General features: G+C 33.6%; 1 protein-coding gene across 1 annotated transcript in view; it reads right to left on the bottom strand.

The window, feature by feature from the left end:
- LOC123539776 (sterile alpha motif domain-containing protein 9-like) overlaps nucleotides 1–24,779 on the bottom strand; it is a 50,933-nt gene extending 26,154 nt beyond the window's left edge. Inside the window, exons 1-2 of the mRNA XM_053525777.1 lie at nucleotides 24,466–24,779; nucleotides 312–507 (exon numbers count right to left, since the gene is read on the bottom strand). Coding sequence (XP_053381752.1) covers nucleotides 312–507; nucleotides 24,466–24,694 — 425 coding nt within the window. The 5' untranslated portion in view covers nucleotides 24,695–24,779. The remainder of the gene's footprint in view (nucleotides 1–311; nucleotides 508–24,465) is intronic.
- Nucleotides 24,780–25,675: the final 896 nt, after the last annotated feature.

The raw sequence follows: 25,675 nt of genomic DNA, 5'->3' as shown, positions 1-25,675 counted from the left end.
GTGAAGATAAAGTAAATGTAAAGCAATAGTAACAAAGATATGACAGAAAAAAAAAAGTTGCAACAAAAATTTAATCTTAAAAATAGTGACTTTGACCTTGGGTATAATGGGTCCAGACCCTGCATATACTTTGTTTGTATGCTAAACAATGTTAGTATGAAGGTACAGTAAGAAATAAGCAATAATAACAGAGAAAAAAAAACTGTAACCAAGAATGATCACGCCGACGCTGATGTAGACGTCAGGGTTAGTGGATTACACCCCTATTCTCCGAATAGTGGAGCTAAAATGTACAATAAAATGATACTTACCGGCCATCTTTCTCCGTGCAGCCAAATAAAGAGCCAATAACTCCATTTAGTACTGAAAATTCAACATCACAGCCTAGTTTTTCTTCAACATATATGTGTACAGCCTCGCATGTTTCATTGCTATTTTCCTCAGCGGTCAGGTGCTCCCGCGACACTTCTTTCAGTCTGATCTCCTCGTGTTCTTTAATTTCATCAACTTAAGATATAACATAACAGTTCATAATATATTCTTTTTAACAAAAAGATATTTAGAATGTTTCGATTGTTACTGTGTCATTAGATGCACAGCGCCCGGCCTGTGACTACATATTTTGATATTTTCTTTCTTTCTTTTGTTAAAAAGAAAAAAAAATCAGATGGTATCGAACACTTCTAGTTAACGAAAAGAAAAAAAAAAACAGAAAAAAAAACTGGTTGTAAACATATTTAAACAGTAAAAGTTAATAGATCGCTCTCTATCTTGCCATGGTAAAGGGACGGAAGAGAGACGACGAAAAGTAAAGAAAAAAAAAACTTTGTGAAGTGTAGCAACGAATAAATACAGTTTTAATTAATTTCTTATTCGTGTTTAAAGCATGCCTATTTCCCGTCAGAAATGTACGATTTATTTTTAATGAAACAATAAAAGATGGACCCCGACAAAAATGAAGAATACTTCGAGAAATACGATCATTTTATAGTTTCTTTCTGATGTATCTGAAATAAGATACTCATACAGCAAACAGGACAAAAGTTGTCCGTTCAAAACAAATGAATAAAAGAGCGGTATTTGTTACATTTTAGACAATACGAGAAATTGTCTAAATAATAGAAACATAGGACCATGATGACCCTATATCGCTCATCTGAGTTAAGTTGCTTGCTTGAACAAATTTCTTTGCTAAAGCTTCAAAAACAAGAAAGTACGTCAGTAGATCATATTCATGGTCACTGAAAGTTAGTTCTAAGATAACTGTGCAAAACTGTACATGCCATTAAAATTTCAAGGCTGTATCTTAAAAAACTAGAAAGTAGGTCAGTTGGTCAAATTCATGATCACCGAAAGTCAATTTCAAGATCGGCGTGCAAAACTGTACATGTCATCTAAATTTCAAGGCTGTATCTTAAAAAACAAGAAAGAAGGTCAGTAGGTCAAGGTCACAGTCGGGTGACCCTTATTATCTGATATATTTTGAATTAATTTTTCATATATAACTCATATAATTATCAAGTAACCCCTGGGGCGGGCCTCTTTTCGCCCCAGGGACATTATTCGAACATACTTGTTAGAGATCGTCTAGGCAATGATACATACAAAATATCAAAGGCATAGGCTTTGAACTTTCAAACAAAATGATTTTAAAAGTTTTTTCCTATATAAGTCTTTGTAAAATTTGGATCCCCCAGAACAGGGCCTCTTTCACCCAAGGGGCACAATTTGGACAATGTTGGTAGTAGTCCACTAGGCAATGCAACATTCCAAATATCACAAGCAAAGTCCTTGCAGTTTCAGGCAAGAAGATTTTTAAAGTTTTTTTCCTATATATGTCTGTGTAAAACCAGGGGACCCCGTGGCAGGGCCTCTTTTCACCCCAGGGGAATAATTTGAACAATCCTGGTATAGCACCACAAGGCAATGCTACATGCCAAAAATCAAAAGCCTAGGTCTTGTGGTTTCAGACAAGAAGATATACCTACACAAGTCTATATAAACCACTTGAACCGCCGGGGAATATCCTAGGGGGTTCATTTATACAATCTTTGTAGAGGCCCACTATAACGCTACATGATAAATATCAAAGACCTAGGCCTTAAGGTTTTGGAAAAGGATTTTCAAAGTTTTTCCCTGTATAAGTCTATATAAACAATGTGAACCCCGGGGCGGGGCCATATTTAACCCTAGGAAACATACCTGGGGTCAATTACTTTAAAATGTAATTAATTAAATTACAATTACATTGAGAAATGTCCAATTAAATTACCATTACTATTACATCAAATTTAACAATGTAATTAATTAAATTACAATTACATAGCAAATTGTAATTAATTACATTCAATTACAATACCAAATGTGGTACTTCTTACATGAACACTGTAGCAAAGTTCTTTTACTTTGTACTACATATACATAATAATTCACCTGTAAACTGATTTCAATTATTTCAAAATTGAATTTAAGCTCAAAGTAAAATGTGTGTTTGCGGGAAATTATCACTTAGTCTTTAATATTATTGCAAAAGGAGCTAAAAGTCAGCCCAAATTAATAGTTAATACATTGTCAAGCAGAATTCGGTTAGAGAAGAATAATGCATGTAAAGTCAGGTATTTCTCTGAGGTCTGAATTTCTCTGAAGTTTATATGATCATGGTTATGCAATATGTTTCTAATTCAACTAGTATACTTCAGTATTTAATCATTTACATTTTAAACATATATTTAATTTTTTTATTCTTGACACTACATGTTATCCAAAGACCACATTGAAAATAAGTTGTAAAACATTCATAAGCCATCCTAGAATAACTGTGTCATGTAAACTGTAGATTTCTCATAATATCTACAATAATTATATTTTTTATCTTGTTAGAACTGTGATGTCAAATGCTATGTTGTTTGTATCATTTAATACAATAAATTTTATCACAGATAAAAAATGATATGCTAAGCATTTCAGTTTTTGCTCGGATAAAAATCTAAATAATAATGATGCAAATAACAATTTCAAATCATAATTTGATCATTTTGTCCAAAATCATAGTGACAAACATCACCAAAGATTACCAGTTGGTTCTAATAAGACAATTATATCAGAACAAAGGAGCTATGTCCAAGGGATTAACACCTACCATAATATTCTATTATTATTTTTCACAGCTATGAAATGCAAATTAGCATGTTAAAGTGAAGTGTCACTGGTAATAAACGTATATATACTATTTGTACAACAAACTGGATTAGCATGTGCCAATGTGTAATTGGAAAGTAATTGAAATGTAATTGTCAATTACACCCCAAAACTGCTCTGTAATTAATTAAATTACAATTACATGTAATTGATAAATGACACAATTACAAATTACATTCAATTACTTAGGAAATGTAATTTAATTGCAATTAATTACAATTACATTTTTAATTACCCCAGGTCTGCTAGGAAAAGGAAAGTGTGGACGGACGGACGACGGACGGACGCCGGACGGCGATCACAACAGCTCAACCCGAGCCTTTGGCTCAGATGAGCTGATTAAAGAGAACCTGTTTTCATGCAAAATTTGAACTTTGTTTTAAATTTTAATCGTTACACCAATTACGTAATAATGTAATGAACTGAAGTAATGTTAAGACGTTAAAATCAATTTGTCATGCAGTGTGTGCATAATTTACTTCAGTGATTGGTTCTCATATCTGAATTTCAATCTGAAACTGGTCGTGCACTGATGCTGCCATAACATAAAAAGCGGGCACGGTGACATATTCTTATGATCGCTTGAAAGGATCGAGTACTTATTGCAGTAGATCCATGAAAAATGAAAACAAACTCTGTTCACTGAACATACTGTCTAGGAAGTGTCTTTACATGCATCAGGACTGTAAAACTTCCGAACTGTATATGAAATTCAAGGAAATAAAGGTATATTGCCTATACCACATTCTTGTACGCACACAGCGTCTTAGCAAATGTACACATTTATACAGACAAAAACTAAATAACACGCAATTGTTTCACACGAGCATGTTCCTATACTTCTAGACAGTTGAATATTGTACACACGTAATAGAAGCCGCAAGAACAATTTGTTTTACATTGTTTAATATAGAAAAATACGGAATTAACAAAACAATCAAACGTACATGTACCCATTTCTACGCTATTGTAAATAATAAATATATGTATAAATACAACCATAATAGCATTTTACCGATGATCAATGTTTAATATAACGGCTAGATTAGGGAAGTGCTGTTAAGGATAACATGGTGTAATAGCCATATTTCATATCTTTTAACTGGATGGTAATATCTAAATGAAATTTGGTCACTTTAAAGACTGTCAAAATCAAAAACGTTTCACCGAGTTTTTCGATTTTTTATCTTTTTTTTGGGGAGATAATCGGTATTGAGGTTAACATTGATGCCTATGGGAAATATATAATTTCTTTGATTATGAGAATCTGCGCTTGAGTTTCGAAACATTTTGTGGTAGAAAGCTGCATATATGTTTCTGATACAAATATCAAAAAGAAATCTAAAATTCACCGTAGGGAAAAGGAGAAAATTATTAATTTTCTAGTTTTCAGGGGAGATAACTCATGAAAAACCAAAATTATCAGGGAGGTAATCTAAAGGAAATTTTTGAGAACTTCTGTCACTATATAACTTGTCAATATGCACATTATTTCTATCGTTTGACATTTTCAAAGCTTACATTTTTAAGTTGTACGTACGCTCTTGGTGAAATTGAGGCCTATTACGGGAAGTCATCCTTAAAGGTAATGATGACATTTGTAGCGATAAGGTGAATAAAACGTCGCTTTCAGGACAAAATAAACACAAGTCTGCGACACATGGCATGCATTTAGTTTTCACGGTAATGCCAATAAACTGTCAAAATGCTGACTAATTACAAGACGGGGTTCTTACAAACAACGTAATATTGTAATATTAAATAGTTCAACTAGTAAAATCGCTCTGGCATTATCAAGAGCAAATGATAAGCGATTTGACCTTATTAAAATTAGGTGTATCATGTGTTTCACGTCGCGGAAGTGTAATAAAGTTATTAAATCAAAATGATAATACACTACTGTAATAAAGAATTGACGTCGACTTTGTTTATATAGTATTGGGGATGTTGGTTTAATTGACTTGTTTATATAAAAAGAAAGTAGTGATGATTCGACAGAAAAGGCTAACATGTGATAAAACGAATACAATATTTGATGCTTTCCGCATTGAGTTTTGAAGAAATTAAGCTCGTTGAATAAATATACAAAATAATAAGCTATGTATCTTTAAAGTTATCAAAATTGACACAACCTGGTAGTTCTTGATATTAAATTTACTGAGAATGTTTTCGTTATCCTTTACAGACCGAAATAGATTTTCTTGAGTATTTTCATATACTTTACATTTAAGGTTCATTCTATCGGAAAAATAGTGGGTCTAAATAATTTAGATTGGCGGGTTTGTTACTGGACAAAAGTCATAAAAAGTATACACCATTAGATTCGTCTTGGAACGAAGTATACGGCTAGATAATCAAACTACGACTACGACTCTTTCATAAGTCGTACGACGACGAGTTTGATAACAAAATTGGTCATGTTTTTTTTCAAAATCAAGGGTTATTTCAAAATACACGCGGAGTCCATTTAAATTGTTTTAATAGACAGACAAGACATGTATCTAGTTCCTGTTACCCTTTAAATTACCCAAACTTTTTCTAAAAGGCTGACAATTAACGATTGAAAATATACTTTGAAATGCTTCAGACGATTGTTTTCATCGTGTTTTGTTGACATGACGGACTACTTTTTTGTTTCTATAAATACTAATATTGCACGGCGAAAACGTGCTCGATTCCCGCCAAATAAAATAAAGGATAGTTCTTCACGCCGTTTACCTGAAGGGAGAGTTCTTTATCCCGATTATCATTCTCGGCAGATTTTATAGATCCAATAACACTATTCTAATAGTACTGTCCGTAAGTATTGACCTGGCACTCATTAATCTTCGCCAATATTATCGGGCGTTTTCGTAAATTTACGTAATATTAGTATCCTGAAAGTATCTACATTACTAAAGTTACATGTAAAGTTAATCGATGTCACGATGGCGTAGAGGTAAGGTGTCTGACTTCCACACACGTTAACACGGGTTTGAAATCGCTTAATGAATAGATCCTTTTTTCTCAATTTAATGTAGATCTATTGTAATGTTATCGTTTAAATTATTTTTGTATCATATTTCATGAATTTTAGTTGTTTTTTCTTGTAGTATCTATTTTCTGGAACGCTGGTGACAGGTAATTTGTATTTTTATCTAAGATACCTTTAAAACAATTTAATTCCACATTTTTACAACGGGTAAATATGATTACTCTTATTAAATGAACCAAAAATATCATGATACGTTTGATAAAATGAGTTGTAAGTCTGCATACAAAATTTGGGTAAAAAAAGATATGGTCAGACGTAGTACTCGAACCCACAATCCTGATATTTGCAGGTAAACGCTTTGTCCGCACTGCTACCTGCACATGTGATAGTATATCAATTAAGAATTATATATGTATTGTGCTATTTAATTGACCTGTCAAAACATGTCCCCGGCTTTCATGTTTATCTTATATAGGTTCGAACAGAATATAATAAAAGCCGGGTCCATTTTTTGATAGGTCAAATAAATTGGACAATAATATTTAGTTATATCGTTATTTATGTTCGGACACCGAAAATTAATTTACGGAAATATACGGAATATTCATGAGTGCCAGGTCAATACTTACGGATAATACAGTCAAAAAGTATTCGAAAAAATAATAATTTTTTTCAAAATATTCTACAACCTGAAATAAAATCTTTTTTTTGTTTGTTTGTTTCGGGTTTAACGCCATTTTTCAACAGATTTTCAGTCATGTAACGGCGGGCAGTTAACCTAACCAGTGTTCCTGGATTCTGTACCAGTACAAACCTGTTCTCCGCAAGTAACTGCCAACTTCCCCACATGAATTATCAGAGGTGGAGGACCATTGATTTCAGACACAATCTAGAATATCTGATTCATTGAACTATCCTACATTTTTTCAAACGGTCTACTTAATATGATAAAAGCGTTATCGTTCCAAACGTTGTAAAAAAATTCTTACATCCATTACGTTTTCTTTAAAAAAAATACTACCTCAGGGGCGGATACAGTATTTGGTGTAAGAGGCGGCGTAAAATATTTGAAGACTATAGCAAATAGGGGGGTCCGGGGCACGATTCCCCGGAAAACTATGAAAATAATGGATCCATTTGGTGCATTTTGGGCGTTCTGGGGTACTTTATTTGTTATTGACAAAGGACAGGTTTTGTGACAAAATCAACACAAATAACATGCTAATTATAGTCACGTCTTATGAATTGTCAGACTTATTCTTGCGCGAGTATCTCGGAATTTCTTAGCCGTTCGTTTTTTTGAGGATTTTCATGAGGAGGGGTTACCTAGGACTAAAATAAAAGATCAACAAGAGGACCATGATGGTCCTGAATCGCTCACCTGCCCCCACATGAACTGAGTATGACGTCGTTTTTTCTATTATTTGACATAGTGACCTAGTTTTTGAGCTCATGTGACCTACTTCTGAACTTGACCTAGATATCATCAAGATAAAAATTCTGACCAATTTTCATGAAGATCCATTGAAAAATATGGCCTCTAGAGAGGTCACAAATTTTCTATTATTTGACATAATAACCTAGTTTTTGAAGGCATGTGACCCAGTTTTGTATTTGACCTAGATATCATCAAGATGAACATTCTCACCAATTTTCATGAAGATCTCATGAAAAATATGGCCTCCAGAGAGGTCACAAGGTTTTTCTATTTTTAGACGTACTGACCTAGTTTTGACCGCATGTGACCCGGTTTCGAACTTGACCTAGATATCATAAAGGTAAACATTCTCACCAATTTTCATGAAGATCCATTGAAAAATATGGCCTCTAGAGAAGTCAAAAGGTCTTTCTATGTTGAGACCTAGTGACCTAGTTTTTGACCGCAGTTGACCCGGTTTCAAACTTGACCTAGATATCACCAAGATGAACATTCAGACCAACTTTCATACAGATCCCATGAAAACTATGGCCTCTAGAGTGGTCACAAGGTTTTTCTATTATTTGACCTACTGACCTAGTTTTGACCGCATGTAACCCAGTTTCAAACATGACCTAGATATTATCAAGATGAACATTCTGACCAATTTTCATGCAGATCCCATGAAAAATATGGCCTCTACAGAGGTCACAAGGTTTTTCTATTATTTGACTTACTGACCTAGTTTTTGACCGCACGTGACCTAGTTTCGAGCTTGACCTACATATCATCAGGATGAACATTTTGACCAATTTTCATACAGATCCCATGAAAAATATGACCTCCAAAGAGGTCACAAGGTTTTCCTATTATTTGACCTAATGACCTAGTTTTGGATCGCACGTAACACAGTTTCAAACTTGACTTGGATATCATCAGGATAAACATTCTGATCAATTTTCATGAAGATCCCATGAAAAATATGGCCTCTAGGGAGGTCACAAGAATTTTCTATTTTTTGACCTACTGACCTAGTTTTGGACCGCAGTTGACCCAATTTCGAAATTGACCTAGATATCATAAAGATAAACATTCAGACCAATTTTCATGCAGATCCCATGAAAAATTTGGCCTCTACAGAGGTCACAAGGGTTTTCTACTATTTGTCCTACTGACCTAGTTTTGGATCGGACGTGACCCAGTTTCAAATTAGACCTAAATATCATCAAGATAAACATTCTGTCTAATTTTCATGCAGATCCCATGAAAAATATGACCTCTAGAGAGGTCACAAGGATTTTCTACTCTTTGACTTACTGACCTAGTTTTTGACCTAGATATCATCAAGATGAACATTCTGATCAATTTTCATGCAGATCCAATGAAAAATACCGCCTCTACAGAGGTCACAAGGTTTTTCTATTATTTGACCTACTGATCCAGTTTCAAACTTGACCTAGATTTCATCAAGATGGACATTCTGACCAATTTTCATGCAGATCCCATGAAAAATATGACCTCCAGAGAGGTCACAAGGATTTTCTATTATCTGACCTACTGACCTAGTTTTTGAAGGCCCGTGACCCAGTTTCGAACTTGACCTAGATATCATCAAGGTGAACATTCTGACCAACTTTCATGAAGATCTTGTGAAAAATATGGCCTCTAGAGAGGTCACAAGGTTTTTCTATTTTTAGACCTACTGACCTAGTGTTTGATGGCACGTGACCCAGTTTCGAACTTGACCTAGATATCATCAAGGTGAACATTCTGACCAACTTTCATAAAGATCCCATTAAAAATGTGACCTCTAGAGAGGTCACAAGCAAAAGTTTACGGACGGACGACGGACGCAGCGCGATCACAAAAGCTCACCTTGTCACTTTGTGGAACTATTTATTCAAACTTGATGGAGTTTTATTGTACAAAAACGGCCGTCGTTTTGGAGTTCAGACAACAGAACAAATTCATAATCTCTGCCGACGTCGTTGATAAGCTTATATGTTGTAAAACTTTTCTACCTGCAAATTGACAATATCAGAAACTCGGATGAGTGCCAATTACATGTAACATTAATTAGCACAATTTAAGTTGGATCTTTAATGTAGGTAAGATTTCTTCTGACAATTATTGTCAACGGCTTCCCAGGCTAGTCCGGATCCAGAAATACCTTTATTTGATGCAGCGAGGCAACAGTTTAGAAAGAATGTGTCACCAGCGAGACACATAGCTCCCAGCATGAGTAGGAGTCAGGGTGTTCTCCCTCTGCAAAAGTTTGAAATATAGTTATGTAATGGTGGCATCTGATTTTTTGGTCTGAATTTTGAGAAAATATGTTTAGTATACAGCATCTTCTGTGTATGATTGTGCTATTTACGATAAAAACGAGGAAAGTGACGACAAGTAAAGTAATCAATGATGACTGTTTTAATTTGCAGTATAACAAATTAATGCATGGTTACACAAAAAAAAAGTGTTATGTATATGAGTTTGTTTTGTTTGTTTTTTTTTGGGTTTAACGCCGTTTTTCAACAGTATTTCAGTCATGTAACGACGGGCAGTTAACCTAACCAGTGTTCCTGGATTCTGTACCAGTACAAACCTGTTCTCCGCAAGTAACTGCCAACTTCCCCACATGAATCAGAGGTGGAGGACTAATGATTTCAGACACAATGTCGTTTATCAAATAGTCACGGAGAACATGCGCCCCGCCCGAGGATCGAACTCGCGACCCCGCGATCCGTAGACCGACGCTCTTACCTACTGAGCTAAGCGGGCGGGTGTTATTGTTATGTATATGAGCAAGACACAATAATGCATAGACAGTTGTGCTACAAAAGGAAGCAAACTCTTCCCCTTATCGGTATAGTTTGACAATATTCCTTCACGGAGGTTGCAAAGCGAACTAGTAAGAATGATGTCGACAAAAATGTTTCATTCAATAATTTATAATAACGACGGGTCAATAATGTCATTAAGGGAAAATATATAGAAGTTAAACAACTGAACAAGAAACAAATGCGCATGTCTACATAATGTTTATGATGCTTAACAAGTTTTATTTGAAATGAAGAGAAGGAAACTACAATGCAGTTGTCATTCGTCGTTAAAGAAGGGCCACAACTCCAGACAAAATAATCGATCATAAAAGTCAGGGTAACATGTACATATTCATTTCATGCTTCTGATGTATACCTAGTTTCAGTTTAGTTGGATGGAACTGTTCGACTTAAGTTCACGAGTTCACGATGTGATGAATTAGTTCAAGATCAAATAGGGCAATAACTCCAGAAAAATCAACAACAAGAATTTGTAACAGAGTTAGCAACGTCCCCTGCCTATGGACATTTTCATCATACAGGTAGATGATATAATAAAACATTTTCTGTACAAAACTATAAGTTTGATAGACAGAAAGCCAAAACAATGACATATCCAATTCTAACAACCAGGATAAAAAGTTTCAAGAATAATCGTTTGTTATAGTGACAACAAAGAGAAGTTAATCTGAAAACAAATCTAAGTCCACACAAAAGTACTTATCAGGTAGCCTTAGGTCAAAATACATCAGAAATTGGATGTAACATGCGTGTTGTACTACAGAAAAGTAGTCCCAATTTTCTCCTAGGGCTAATATCAACCCTTACCCTGCTGAATTTCTATAATGAACTTGTCCATTTTTCAATTTGTACAGTACCATCAACTGTTAAAAGGGATGCTTACTTAAAATATACTGATTGAATGGCGAAGAGTGCTGATCATCATCATGCATAGATGTGCAGGCTGATCATGATCTACACTGGTCGCAAAGGCAGAATAAATCATTTTCAGCATGATAAGGGTTAATAGAATAGAACTTTACAGTAATAGCTATTTATAGTAACAGCAAAGGATTAGGGGCCTGGTTCTTACTCATGACACACCATCTCATGATGATGAACATTTTGCCATTGTACATCAAAATCCTTCCATGCATGAACAAGAAATGCTCGGGACAAAGTCATTTTTGTATCTGACCTTTGGCCTCTAAGTGTGACCTTCGAGCTAGGGGTCTTGGTCTTGGGCATGACACCTTGTTTCATTATGGTGAACATTTATGCCAAGTTATCTAAAAGTCCCTTCATGGATCGCAGAGTTATTGACCAGACACCAAAAAGTCTCTATTAACATTTGACCTCTACGTGTGACCTTGACCTTGGAGCAAAGATTTTGGTCTTGCGCGTAACACGTTGTCTCTTTGTGGTGAACATGCCGAGTAATTCCAAAATCCCTTTATGTATGGCAGTTATTGACCAGACAGAAACAGACCCTTTTAACCTTTGATATCTAAGTGTAACCTTGACTTAGGAGCTAGTGGTCCTGGTCTAGCAAACTTACATTGAAACATCCAGAAACATTTTCTATAAAACAAGTATGAAAGTCTTACACTTTTTCTACAAGACTATTTTATAAAGTTACAATTTTTATGTAGAACTATGCTCAGAGAAGTTGAAGATTAAGTCCACACTTTTAACTTCCATATTCATAATATCATTAACAGTTGTGAGGCTAAAATGTATTTTGTAAATTAATACTTAGCAAGTTCTTCGTTCATGACAATTATTTCATTTTCCCTCATTCTTGATATTTCTTCTCTGGTGAATGTGTTTGGAAATAAGATTAAACCTTTTGTATTATCCAAGAAGCCATGTTACAATTTTTATGTAGAATTATGCTCACAAAATTGAAAAAGAAATGTGGCACTGGACACATATTTTCCAGAAGAGTACACCTTTCTTAACGTCCATATGCGTTATGCAATAAGTAATTGTTAGATTTCAATGTATTTTGCAAATTATTCTTAGGCAGTTCTTCATACATGATGCATACTTTTCTTTCTCTTTAATACTTGATATTTCTATTTCTCTGATTCTGGAAATATGGTAGTACATTCTGCACATGTATAATCCATCAAATAGTTCAGTTTTTGTTGACCAGTGCTTTAAACAATCGTGGCCCTTCAGATGATCATCTGAAATGGAAAAAATTAGCTATTTTTACACTAGTATAAACTTTACATCTTTTGTATGTTCATAAAAACACAAAATTTTAGAATGTAAAATCTTACAATTATAATAGTATCAGTCTGACAGACATTGTCAAGAAAATGTCATTAAGAAGAGGAAAAACAGTACCTTACACAAGTAATAAAGACTAAGAAATACAGCTTTCAATTTAAACAGATGATATATATTTGTCTGTATGTCTTCATGCATTCCATTTTCAACTAACACTATATATAGGCACATGATCACTTCATGTCCATAATGTATACTAAATTTCTTATGAACTGTTTGAAACTGTGAGTAGGCATACACAATGTACAAGTGTATTTGTGATATTTTAAAGGACATCACTCAATAAAAAGTAACCTGAAATGAAGTCTTGCAATATGTGCATGCCTACTTCATGTTGATAATTTCATATCAACTTACTTTTGCACTGTGACACAGTATGAAAACTATAGGAGGAGATGAAATATAATTCTTATAATATAAAAAGGGGCATAACACTCCAAATTTAGATTTTAGGCTAAAATAGATAAAGGCTTTTACATTTAAGGTAGAAGTGTATTACAAGTTTCAAGAGCATTGGATAGAAAGTGGGGGAGGAGCTGAGTACATAAAGAGCAAAAGAAAAGAAACTGTAACTGTTTCATTTAATTCAAGATTCTAAAAGGACCATAACTTTAGAAAACTGTCATCAGATGTAAAATCCACTATAATAGTATGTGTATAATTCTGCTGCTTGGCCATGAAGTATACCATGATCCATTTGAATATGATGGAATCTGCAGAAAGAGAGTTTTAATGCAAAAGGTATGAAGGAAGCTATGATATGACAATTTGAAAACGAAAATGACATAATGACTGAAGAAACAAATAATCAAATTTGATAGTCCTGACAATATGTGCCTGTCCACTTCATGCTGATGTACCAAATTTCATTTGAACTGATAAATAGTAATTACATAAAAAAATAATAAATGCAGCTCTAAACTATCCTGTACCTTTTGGTGTCTACTGTTCATAGTCTAACCAAAGCTCCAGAACTGGCTGCATTGCCCAAGGTATTTTTGTTCACCATATCATACTGCAACTAAAAAAAGCACAACATGTACATTTATATATACATAAATTTTTCTTTCACAATTAACTGGGATTTCTCTATAAATTTCCATTGCTGACACTTCACATTAAAAACAATTTAAAAGTACAATGTATATAATTCTAAAATCAGTTATTATAGTTTGTAAAATAAGTGCTGAATGCCATATCTATTTTCAAAACACTTTTAAACACCTACCTGTATAAAATGGTGTGTAAATTAGCAGTCTTCTTCTTGGCAATTTTAGCATTCATTGTCCCATTATTTTTTTGGAATAAATTTATATCTTCATCTGAAATAAGTATAGTATAATATATAAAAAACTATGAGGAAACATATTGGTGGTTTTCAAAATAATGAAGCAAAAGTGTGACATAGGGGTTGGAAATTCAAACCTATTTCTTTTGGTGGTCACCTATTTTTTTTATGATAGCAAATAATTCAAATTTCAAGGAAATATACAACTTTGGGAAAGTGTTGAGAAATACCAATCAGATAATGTTTTGAAAAGCTTTCAGTTCATAAGTTCAGAGAATTTCCAGTAAGATGGGTGATATATATTGCAGAGTTTTATGACAAGGAAATAATAACAGTATTTTTTTACATATATGAATAGGTGTTTGTGTATAGTTTGAAACTTATTTAATAAATGTTTGTGGACTTTGGTTTTTAAAATCACGCTTTCTGCACAAATCTGACATAAAAATAAATTTTTACCTAGAAAAATTGTTGCTGAATGAAAAATAATTAACACATTATTATAAAACCTATTTTTTTCTCTCACATTTTGCAGGTTTATAAACCACATTCCAAATTTCAAAAATGTCTGGTGATTTTAATTTCTAAAATTGTCAACTCAAAATTGAGTTATTTAAGAGATGCACAGGGGACACATACTAACAATCAGTGTAATATTCATTAAGTATTAGTTTTTCTGTTCAAAACAAGATTAATGGTGATCTTAAGACAAAAGTCTATTGAACAATTAGTTTATTCCACAAAATAACTACAAAACTGAAAATTTTCACAACACAAACATGAAAATTCAGCAGCCTGTAATGCTTTAAATGAAAAATAAGTGACTTTAAACACAATTAACACATTGAAATCATTTAGTTTACATGCACTGCTTATTCAGAGTAGAAAAATGACAAAATGCCATGCATGGTAAAATGGAATAATAAAGTTCATACATACTTTATAATGCTACTAATTTTAAGAAGATGCACAGGGGACAAATGGCAGCAAAATATATATTCGTGGAATATGTTCATAGTGTGTAAAATTCTGTCAACTACACAATACTCGCTATTGAATATTTACATATGTAGGTAAACTTTAATTAAAACTGATGTTCCCCTTTTAAACCTGAAAACTGCCAACTTGAGAAAAATGCAAAAAATAAAATTTAAATTGTCCCTGGATTCTTATATAATGCTTAATTATCAAGTAATGCCTGCATTTAACTTACGCACTGCTAAGAATATAGAACTGCCACAACATATTACAATATAAATTCTATGATAATTGATGAATGTCAAAAAAGGTGCACAGGGGACACCACTTTTGTCTTAATATGTGAAGCTGAAAGCTGCTTTTGTAACCATTGTAACTTCCATTTAGAGGGAATTAAGTAAAAACCCATTTTATTTAAAGAATACTTACAAGGGACATTTTTGGGTGTATAGACATATATGAAGATTTTGAGAAAGTTAAAACAATGAAATCATAAGGTGTCTTCAAAGCTGTAAAGAAAAAGATCTTAAGAAAAGTAATGAGGTTATGAAATTGTAGGGATCAACTTTTAAATTTATCACTATTTTTTATGAAGGGGCTTCCATCACAATTAAGACATGAACTATTGGTAAGAATAAAATGTAATTAATGTAAAGAAGTACTTTGTTTTAAATGTGCAGAGTTTAGATTACATAAGAAAAGCCAAAGCTGTGACAATTAAGTTTGGTTTGAAAAAGTAAAACACAGTTGAAAACTATCCTTCATGCAAAATGTTACACTTTTGGTGCAGAGGGGACAAAATCAGCTATATAATTTAATATAACTTTAAAAATGCTTGAGCCATTCATCTGAAATTGCACACATTTCTTGAATACATTGATTTGGATATGATTTGCCCCAAAAAATTCATTCTAAAACTGAACTGAATTAAAGAAAGGTGAAAAAGAAGAAAAAGCTTCATTATTTTGAAAACCACCCACAGAAGGAAATCAGCATTATATATGGAATCTTCACAAGTGTGGATTTATGTATCTTAAAACTACTCATGTAGCTTCATTTCTTTATGCTGATTCTGTAGGTCTACAGAACAGCTGATTTATGAAGTTGAACAATTCATGCATGCCATGTAAAATAAATAATTATGATACTATTTATTAATCACATCTTGCTGTAATATAGGCCTACTGTATGTTATTTCATTCCATTGTATAAATTTGTTGATATTTTGGTGCATGATCATGCTTCATTCAGACCCTTAGCCTTGTCGGCTATGCAGAGGTGTCCTTTCTTTGGCTTACTTACAGACACTGTTCATTTTTTTTTACGAAATTATTGTAGAATATATATAGAACATTGACATTTACCTAGCTGTACTGTTGGTCGACATCATGTATTCCTGTTGAACAAGAAATGTCTGTGAATGCCCAGCACAGGTTCAAAAAGTTTGCAAATGACATTGTTTCCATGGTGCAGGTATTCATTCATCTGAAACAAACACATGACGGATTAAATGCTCAGTAGACCTTGATTCTAATTAATGTTACTTTAGAAATATTGATGGTTTTTGCCGGATAATTCATTACGTCCAATCAGACATATTTTATGGCATAAATGCAGAATCTATGTTCAAATTATGTCAATTCGAATGCCAAAAAGCTGAAAAAAAGTACATCAACGTTTTTTTCTATGACAATGATCTATTCTGTCTATTCTGATCGATTCACTATCTATGAAACAATGCGTTAATTCTGCAACGACTCTATTTCAAGATCTGAGAATGATTTGGTGTAGATCTACCAGTTGATCTAATGATAATCTATGGTGGCAGTGATACAAGTATGCATATGCTATGTTCTCCGCCCAAAAATAGGCAAATCATTATCAGATCTTGAAATAGAGTGGACTGATTATCAACCTTACTTTGAACTCGTTGCAAAAATAATTAATTTATATAAATCTATATAACTTTGCACTTACCATTGTTCCTAATCCCAGAACAACTCGACCTGTCAAAATATGTAAACACGAGGGAGGCCTTTTGACAGGACAGTCATGTAAACTTCCGAAGGAAATAGTCCAAATTTATTCCAGTTACTTCCATATGCGGTATTATCGTGAATTATAATTATATGCATAATGTATCGCATATAGATTTAAGCATAAATTCAATGTTTGTGAATCCTGTACTTTAACTGTTTTCACGTTAAGCGCCGAAAATTATGAAATCCATAAGACTATGTGCTCAACCTGATCACATTTCTACGCACTCACACATTTTTGTGTGAAAAAATATGCTGAAATTTACATTTTATTCTGTCAATTACTTTGTGACTGCAACCGTTTCTAAAAATAAAATTGACACATCTGACTTTTATGTGTATTGCCCTTGTAATAATATTATGGATTTGTGTCATAGATAAGCATGTTTATCTTAAAGATGTTTTTCACAATTATTTCTAGCGGACAGAATTTTTTGTAACTCTGCATATTTATAGATTGATGTATGACAAGTTAATTTATTTCTTAATGATATGAAAAATCTAGCGGACAGAATTTTTCCATATTTTATATTATGTAAGCTAGAACTAAGACAAAAAAAAATCTAAACCAAAAAAAATAATATCGACCCGTGCTTGTTTTCAAGAAAAATTAAAAAATATTCACTCCACACACAAAAGTATTTTTTCATTACCCCACCCACCTAAAAATTATGAACATTTTTTTTCTTACAAAACAAATTGCACAATGTTATTATCAGTTCCTTAACCAATATTCTTACTCACATGCGGAATAATGCTCCTTTAAGGTTGCATGCCTCTAGGTCAAATACTTTTTGAGATACGTGCTACACAAGCTTTCACATCCCATTTACGTATATATTTGACTACGTCAAGGGACACAAATCTGTTTTTATTGAGTGAAACCTCAAATAAAAGCACTGGTGTACAACTTCGCATGCTGAATTTAATTCTTGTGTGGTTTCATGACTCTTGGCACATATCATTTTGAGGTACATGCGACACAAATGTTTAGACACCTTATGTACAATTTGACTATCAAGGGCCATAACTCTGGTCTTATTACGTGAAATGCGGGATGGGACACAAAAAGTATAACAACATTTTTAGGAAGTCACATTTGAACTTGAAGGAGATATATCTACGTTAAGATTTTCTAGAATTTTATTTGACTTGGAGTCGGCTGCATCATTACTGGACGAAATAGTTTACTTTCAAATTGGCTGTCCACAATGTATTCGATTCGAGCACTTCCTACAACTACTCCTCCAATAAAACACCATCACTTTTAAAGGTAAAATATGGATGCACGACCTATATTGTCAGTACATACGATATATTTTGCGCGAGTGCGCTGCATATCCGACAATTATGCACTTTCGGCAGCGAATTCTGGATTTACAGTAGATATCGCTTGCTGCGCGATTGAGCTGCGCACAAAATATTGTGATGAACTCCTTTAAATTAGTTGTGAAATGATGATGTCTGTATGAAAAAAATAGAAAATAAAAATTATCTGAAATTATCGACTCTAAAAGGCACTTTCGTCAAATTTATTTAAAATTGATTGCTCGCAGGAAGTAGATATATTATCTAGGTATGTTTTTGTCACAATTTTAGGCAGAATGATGCTTGAATGTAGCAGCTGTCGATTTTGAAAAAATATGACCACCTAAAAATATATTTTCTGTCTTCTGTCCGGATTTTCGGGTACAAGTTGGCATTTGGTTTTATAAGATATATACTTCAAAGGAGAGCTAAATCATTTTCAATAGGCATTTCATTCATCAAATTATGTAATTCTTCAATAAAAGTTCGCAAAATGATTGTAAAGACAAGCACTAAAATGTCGATATTTTGGCTATAGAATGTACCTTAAGTCAAGTCAGTATGGTACAATATTTAAAATTTTGAAATGCTTGAAGAGTACATGAACTAGAATTTTTAGAAACTTTTAAGGCAGTTTATTAAATCGAGTAAGCCAGCAATTTATCCTGCATATCACTAACCGGCTTTTCTACAAATCCTGAAGAAGAATGTTAGTTCCGTATAGGCCGTGGCATAAACTTTAAAAAGTGAAATTTTCAGTAATGCGGCCTATGCGGCGAATCAGCTTATACGTCATTCTATTTTTTCTAAATGGGTCTTTCATGCGGCCTATATAACTGTTTCAATTTTTCACTTGAAAGCTGTTGAAATTCATCTCACGATTTTAGGGAGACGCTCAAGTTTGTCTTTTTCTTGTTTGCAGCGACGAACACATTTCTTATCAACCTAGGAAATAATTAAAAGTGCTCGTCAATTAAGATTTATTTTCAAAACGGTTTTTGCTTTTTTCAACGCCCTATAAATCTCGAAAGTTATACACCTCGGTAAAATCTCCACGATTTCGGCGTTTATTTTATATCAAAAGACAAAGTGTGAAATTAGCCAAGTTGTTTCGCATCTTTATTGTTCTGTAGACAAAGGATGAATAGACACAAACTGACGATTACAGGTAGTGCGTCAAATTTGTACAGTGTGTGTGTCAATTGTGAATATAATAGCGATAAACAGTGGCAGTTTCAGAGAAGAGAAAGAACTACATTTCATAAAACTCTTGAAACCAGAACTTATTAGTGTTTGACTGTAGTATCATATATATTCTCCCTTTGTTAAGTCTGTCCGCTTCATTGTGGACCTTTTAAGGTTTAGCAGTATATCACAAAACAATAGATTTTTTAAGTAAATGAACAGCATCTTGACACACAATTTATCTGTCCAATACATGTTTTACTGTTCTGTCCCACAGAGTTGGATACTTAAAATATTCTAAATGAGTTGTCCCCCTTTAAATAAAAATGCCATTTGTAAAGAAATAAATGTAAACAAATGTCAAAAACGATGTTTTACCTTGTTATGTAAAGTTTAAACACTCGCACGATGTTGCAAATGCATCAAAACGAAGGCATGTAACAGCTTTTAAAAAATGGTGAGTTTTTAAAGGCACTGAACTGTCCAGAAGTGTGGCCCCTTCATGCAGTCCCTATCCGGAACTCAATATATTTATGAGTAAATTGGCAATGGTTTTATAGAATAATATAAATGTTTTATACGCTGTTAAATTTTCATGTAAAACAATGCTTTCTTTCTATGATTTGATGACGTTCGAACTTTTTGCTCCGAAACATGGACCTATACCTTAAATTCAACTGTTGTTCATACTACGTGACATGCGAACCCGCCCGCTTAGCTCAGTAGGTATAGCGTCAGTCTACGGATCGCGGGATCGCGAGTTCGATCCTCGGGCGGGGCGTATGTTCTCCGTGGCTATTTGATAAACGACATTGTGTCTGCAATCATTAGTCCTCCACCTCTGATTCATGTGGGGAAGTTGGCAGTTACTTGCGGAGAACAGGTTTGTACTGGTACAGAATCCAGGAACACTGGTTAGGTTAACTGCCCGCCGTTACATGACTGAAATACTGTTGAAAAACGGCGTTAAAACCCAAAACAAAACAAAAACGTGATATGCGTACAGAATGAACAATTTGCCGAAAGGGCTTTGAAATCAGCTCACGAAACCTTACATTCGGGCTTAACGGTTCACTGCATTCGACGAATTGACAAATGTGATTACCTGTAAATACAATCGATTTCAATAACTATTTAACGAGGAATTTCGTTATACGACATGGTCATGTTCGCAGCATTGTAGTGTATAGGCCGCGGCCAATATGCCGGAGCGGCCAATACGTTAAATTTCATTTCTGAAATAGTTAAAATATACGGCTGTGGCCGTTACGGTGCAGCGGCCAAATGTCCGCAAAATACGGTAAAATGCCGATTCGATGAAGTCACAGAGAATTATGGTAATTGTTAATTAACCATTCAAAATTCTTAAATAATGACAGCGTCAGATGATAGTAATTATATAATTGACTGTCTTATATGCAGGGACAAAATATTTTGTTTATGGTTCGTCTGGACTGTTAACTTTAAATGTCTGAAAGTAAATATATATCTGCGAGGAAGAAGACAAAAATAATAATGCCCCTTTCACAGTTGTAAGAAAATGTGAACATACTTTTTGTCAATGACATCATTTGACATAAATGCGTCCGAAGATTCAACAGTCTGACCGCGATAAGTATCATTGTGAATATTTTAAGGCATTCTCTACACAAAACATATTTTCTCCAGTAACGATAAAAAATACTAATAACAAAATTTAAAGATCTTACATTCTCAGTGAGTATAGCTAAGCGATAAATCTGTCGGATTTAAAACAGCGAATGGACAAAAGCACCGAATTTCTTGCAAGACTTTAATAATAATAATAATAATAATAATAATACATGTATATTTTATGTAAAATTTCAAAAGCAATTAGGGTCTTGTGTTACGTCAGAGGGTACCAATTTCTTGTTACAGTGAATAAAAGTAATAGAAAGACAAACCAGCAACTATAACAATAACACAATTTTATTCATGAATTTAAGTAAAAATCCAAATACCTTTGAAAATGACAAAAAGCTGTAAAATCCAATCTAATAAGTAAAATAGTCCAAATCCTGCCCAGGTCAAATTTAAATCCAGTCAGAATGAATTCCACAATGTTTCATACAGTTCAAAAGTGATATCCAAAATTATAATTCCTCTTCAAAGATAACTTTTTTTTTAAATCCAGAATTTTCTTTTAATATAAATCCTTCAAATAATCCTTCCAAATATTAAATATCCAAACTGGTAATAATTTGTTTTTAAGAGATACAGGAAAGTTTCATCAATATCTACAGTTTAGCTTCTAAGGTTCTTAGGTTCTATTTCATTCTAAAACAACTGATTATATATTGTATCATGGAAGGTTCCAGAATTTTCAGGTAACAGTAAGAATTAAAAGAAATTTCCGGATAGTCTTTTCTAAAAATAACTGACATACACCGTTTATCAATAATTGATACATTACTGATAGAATTTTCTATATAAAAGGATAATGTTATAGTAAATACAGAATAATGTCTTAAAACAAGGTCAGTAAACAATGATTTGCCTTAGGGAAAAATGAGAAAAAGTATCTATACATAACACTTGGTACCTACTCCTCTGCTCATACCTATACTGTAAATCAATATATTTCAGCATTTAAACACAAATTGACCATATGTGGCAGAACGTATTTTATCGCAATTTTATGCCGGTGAAGTATGAAGAAATCTGTTTTTTATTTGTTTCACTTCTAAAACTACACAATAGTTTACATTTATAATTTATTGATTTTAATTCTTTTTTTTTTTCAAATACCGCGGTACCAGTGTGGACTCTCTAAAACACTTTTCAGTTAACCTAGAATGCTTTAACAGCGATTTGGAAGGATTTGTGTCAGAAATCTCAGCTGTAGATATTTATGAGATATAAAATATTGTTGAAATACAGCACTGTGTCGCTGCCATAGAACAAAATGGCACAAATCAGCCACCATAGCAAACGGCTTATTATAAATTTAACAATAACTTTCATTTCTATCTTCGGGAAGCGGAGTTTTATCAAAGAAAAATGTAACACCGTAGTTTTGTAATGAGCCCTTCGGAGACCGAAATTAGATGTCGCGCGCACGAAATAAGATATCATGCAAACAAGTTTAGACGTCCTACACTCGAGATAAGCTGTCGTGAGCAAGAGATAAGTTGTCGAGTACACGAGATAAGATGTCATGCGCACGATTAAAAAGTCGAGCATATGAGATAAAATGTCTTGCGCTCGAAATACGATGTAATGCGCACAAATATGATGGATTTATTTTTTCATTTGGTTTAACGTCGCAGCAACACAATTATCGGTAATATGTCGACTATCTTTGACGATTGAGGAAGACCCCGGGTGCCCCTCTGTGCATTATTTTACTACTCGGCCACGGAGGCCCCTATAATTAAATGGAAATCGAGAAACGTTATATATACCATATTTATTTTCAAAAAGTGTTGTTTTTTTCACAATGCATGTTATCTTTATTTCTCCAATTTTAAATCTGATTTTTTTCCCCAAATTCTATTCATCATGATTTATTTGGTGTTCCTCAATTACATACGTTTTGAAAGTGAACGTAAACAATTGTGTGAATGCTCTTATCTATGAACCATTTGATAAGAATCAAGTTTTATATGAATATTGGTAAACTCCTACTTGATAATTTATTTGCAAAAAAAGATTATATGTAAAACAAACACACACTATGGAAAAAGAACCCTAGACAACGCCGAAACGGCTTGTCTGGAGATACTGACCCGTTCATCTGGAATCAGATGATACAGATATTGGTTCTTACTCTTAGACATTTTCATTTATACATGCCCTCAGTAGTTCCCGATACACATAGGGATTAGTTATTTAACAAAATCCATATCCTCTATCCAACTACATTATAAACTTGAGTAACGTAAGAATATTAAAAAAGGGCATTGCATGTTTTGATGCAGTTGAGCAGTACAGACGATAAATAGACATACCTAAAATTTTATGATACACCAACTTTTGCTAAGCTGATTACCTGTCGCCAATGTAAAGATAGGCTAGGCAATTTATTCGTTTATTGGACGTTCAGATATCGGCTCACGTTGTCGTTTTGTGCGGAAACTTGAGACGTAAAACATTTTGTAATATTTAAATCACAATAAAATGAATGCAGTATGTAACATTCTATATATACGAAACCAAAATTCAAAGCCGCCAAAATGATATTCCATATGTCACATGTGTATTACTTTTGGTACCCAGTGCATGCGCGATAAAAGCTGGTATCCAGCGCAAGGTGTTCCCTATGTCAGTTTCTCTCATTAAGTGTTGAAATATTCAGAGCATTGCTAGTAAGAGGTGAATTTTTACAACATGCTGAAATTGTGACAAAACATGACTATGGCAGGTTGCCCCCATTTACTGTTGGGTCCTGTATATAGCGAAAAGCTATCAAAAGGACATAACTGCACTAAAATTATTCACAGTAAAAATCCTCCCATTGGTGGTCATCTGCACACCAAGCTTGTTTATCAAGCATATCAGGCCAATAGTGTGGGAAGAGTTGGACGTACAAGATTTTCGTATTTACGAACGCATATACGGAAAGACGTACGGACAACAGCAACGCTATGTCCTCCTCAAAACTGTTTGGGGCATAATAATGTAAAATATTTACAACGGTTTCAGACGAAATATCAAGCTGCCGCGTATCTGTTTTGGCTGTAATTCGTCAGAACTTCGTGATCGAAAAAAAGTTAAGCCTAGGACCGGATATTGTAGTCGATATCCACTTCAATGACAGATTACCGTAATTAAATGGAAGGCATGCATAAAGTTTTATTCAGTACTAAGGAGTAACACCTGTTACAAGCTTGCTGTGAATCGTTATCACAGGTGACTATATATATGACATAAGTGTAGAATCGGGGTTTTAGCAATAATTCTTGTGATATTAATTTTGTTAAGAGTAACTGACTACATACCAGTATCACGGCCATCCGTATTCTTTCCTTCAATAAGATCGGGTAGGTGTCCACTTGGTTGTCCCTGTGCCCTGAGTTGTTTGCAAAATTTTAAGATTTGTATTTTTGTCCCGTTTTTGATTAAAAACTCGATGAATGCAATCGGTTTATCATTTTCATATTCAATGTCATCTATCATCTTTACTACTTCGTCCGCTATAACATTCTGCTGTCGGAGATGAGTCAACATGCTTTGCAGGTCAAGGCCTCGTGATATCTGTCTCACCCATTTTGTTAAGTTAAATTTCAGCAAGGTTTCTTTGAATACCTCGTCTTGCACTGTGCAAAAATAAAATAAAAAAATATGTATTAAAATGAGTTTGTTCTACTTCTACGATTCAAATTCAGAATCGTTTCCAAAACTTCAGAAAAAGTATAGTGTGTCAGAGTCTTCATCGTAAATTAGACTTACTAAAATTTGACACATTAGTGTAAAGATATAGCAGACAGAGTGGTTTGAATACCAAATTAAAATATCTGTGCTCAGCGGATCCTGCTGAATCAAACATATTTATGCATGATACTAGTATAAAACCATATTTCAGAAAAACACGTTGTTTCAAAAGTTGATTGTAAACAAATAAAATTGTATTTTCAATGCGCACTGCATGGTCTACAAGGTCTTCACATATCATTTCTTAGAAATATCAAATTATTACTTTTTGTAATATTTCCTTTGTTCTTCGTTAAATTCATTTTCACTAAGGTTAACCTTGACAATTAAGGCATGGCATGACTAATGGAAACGTGGTCTTTTCATGGTTTAAATTTCTGTGAAGTCAGTTGTCAGGTTAATAGCTGCATAGAAATAGTTGACGAGAAAAATGACTTTAAATATTTCATCTCTTTGTGAGTCTTGTACATGTCATCCATATTTCAAGGCTGTATCTTAAAAAAAACAAACAACAAAAACCCCTCAAAAAACAAAAAGAAAAAATAATCAACAACAACAGCAACAACAACAAAAACAAAGAAAGTAGAAGATAATTGGGTCACATTCATGGTCACTGAAAATCAGTTTAAAGATGGGTGTGCGCAAAAAGTATATATCATCCAAATTTCAAGGCTGTATATTAAGGTATTAGGCCCCTAATAGTAATGTTTAAAAAATGGCATTTGCTTGTTATATTCTTACAGTTGACCATGCTTCGCACTTTGTTGCAAATTTTTA

The sequence above is a fragment of the Mercenaria mercenaria genome, chromosome 16 (assembly GCF_021730395.1).
Source record: "Mercenaria mercenaria strain notata chromosome 16, MADL_Memer_1, whole genome shotgun sequence".
In the NCBI taxonomy this organism is placed as follows: domain Eukaryota; kingdom Metazoa; phylum Mollusca; class Bivalvia; order Venerida; family Veneridae; genus Mercenaria; species Mercenaria mercenaria.
The sequence above is the reverse complement of the archived record's forward strand: the minus strand, read 5'-3'. Positions and strand labels throughout refer to the sequence as shown.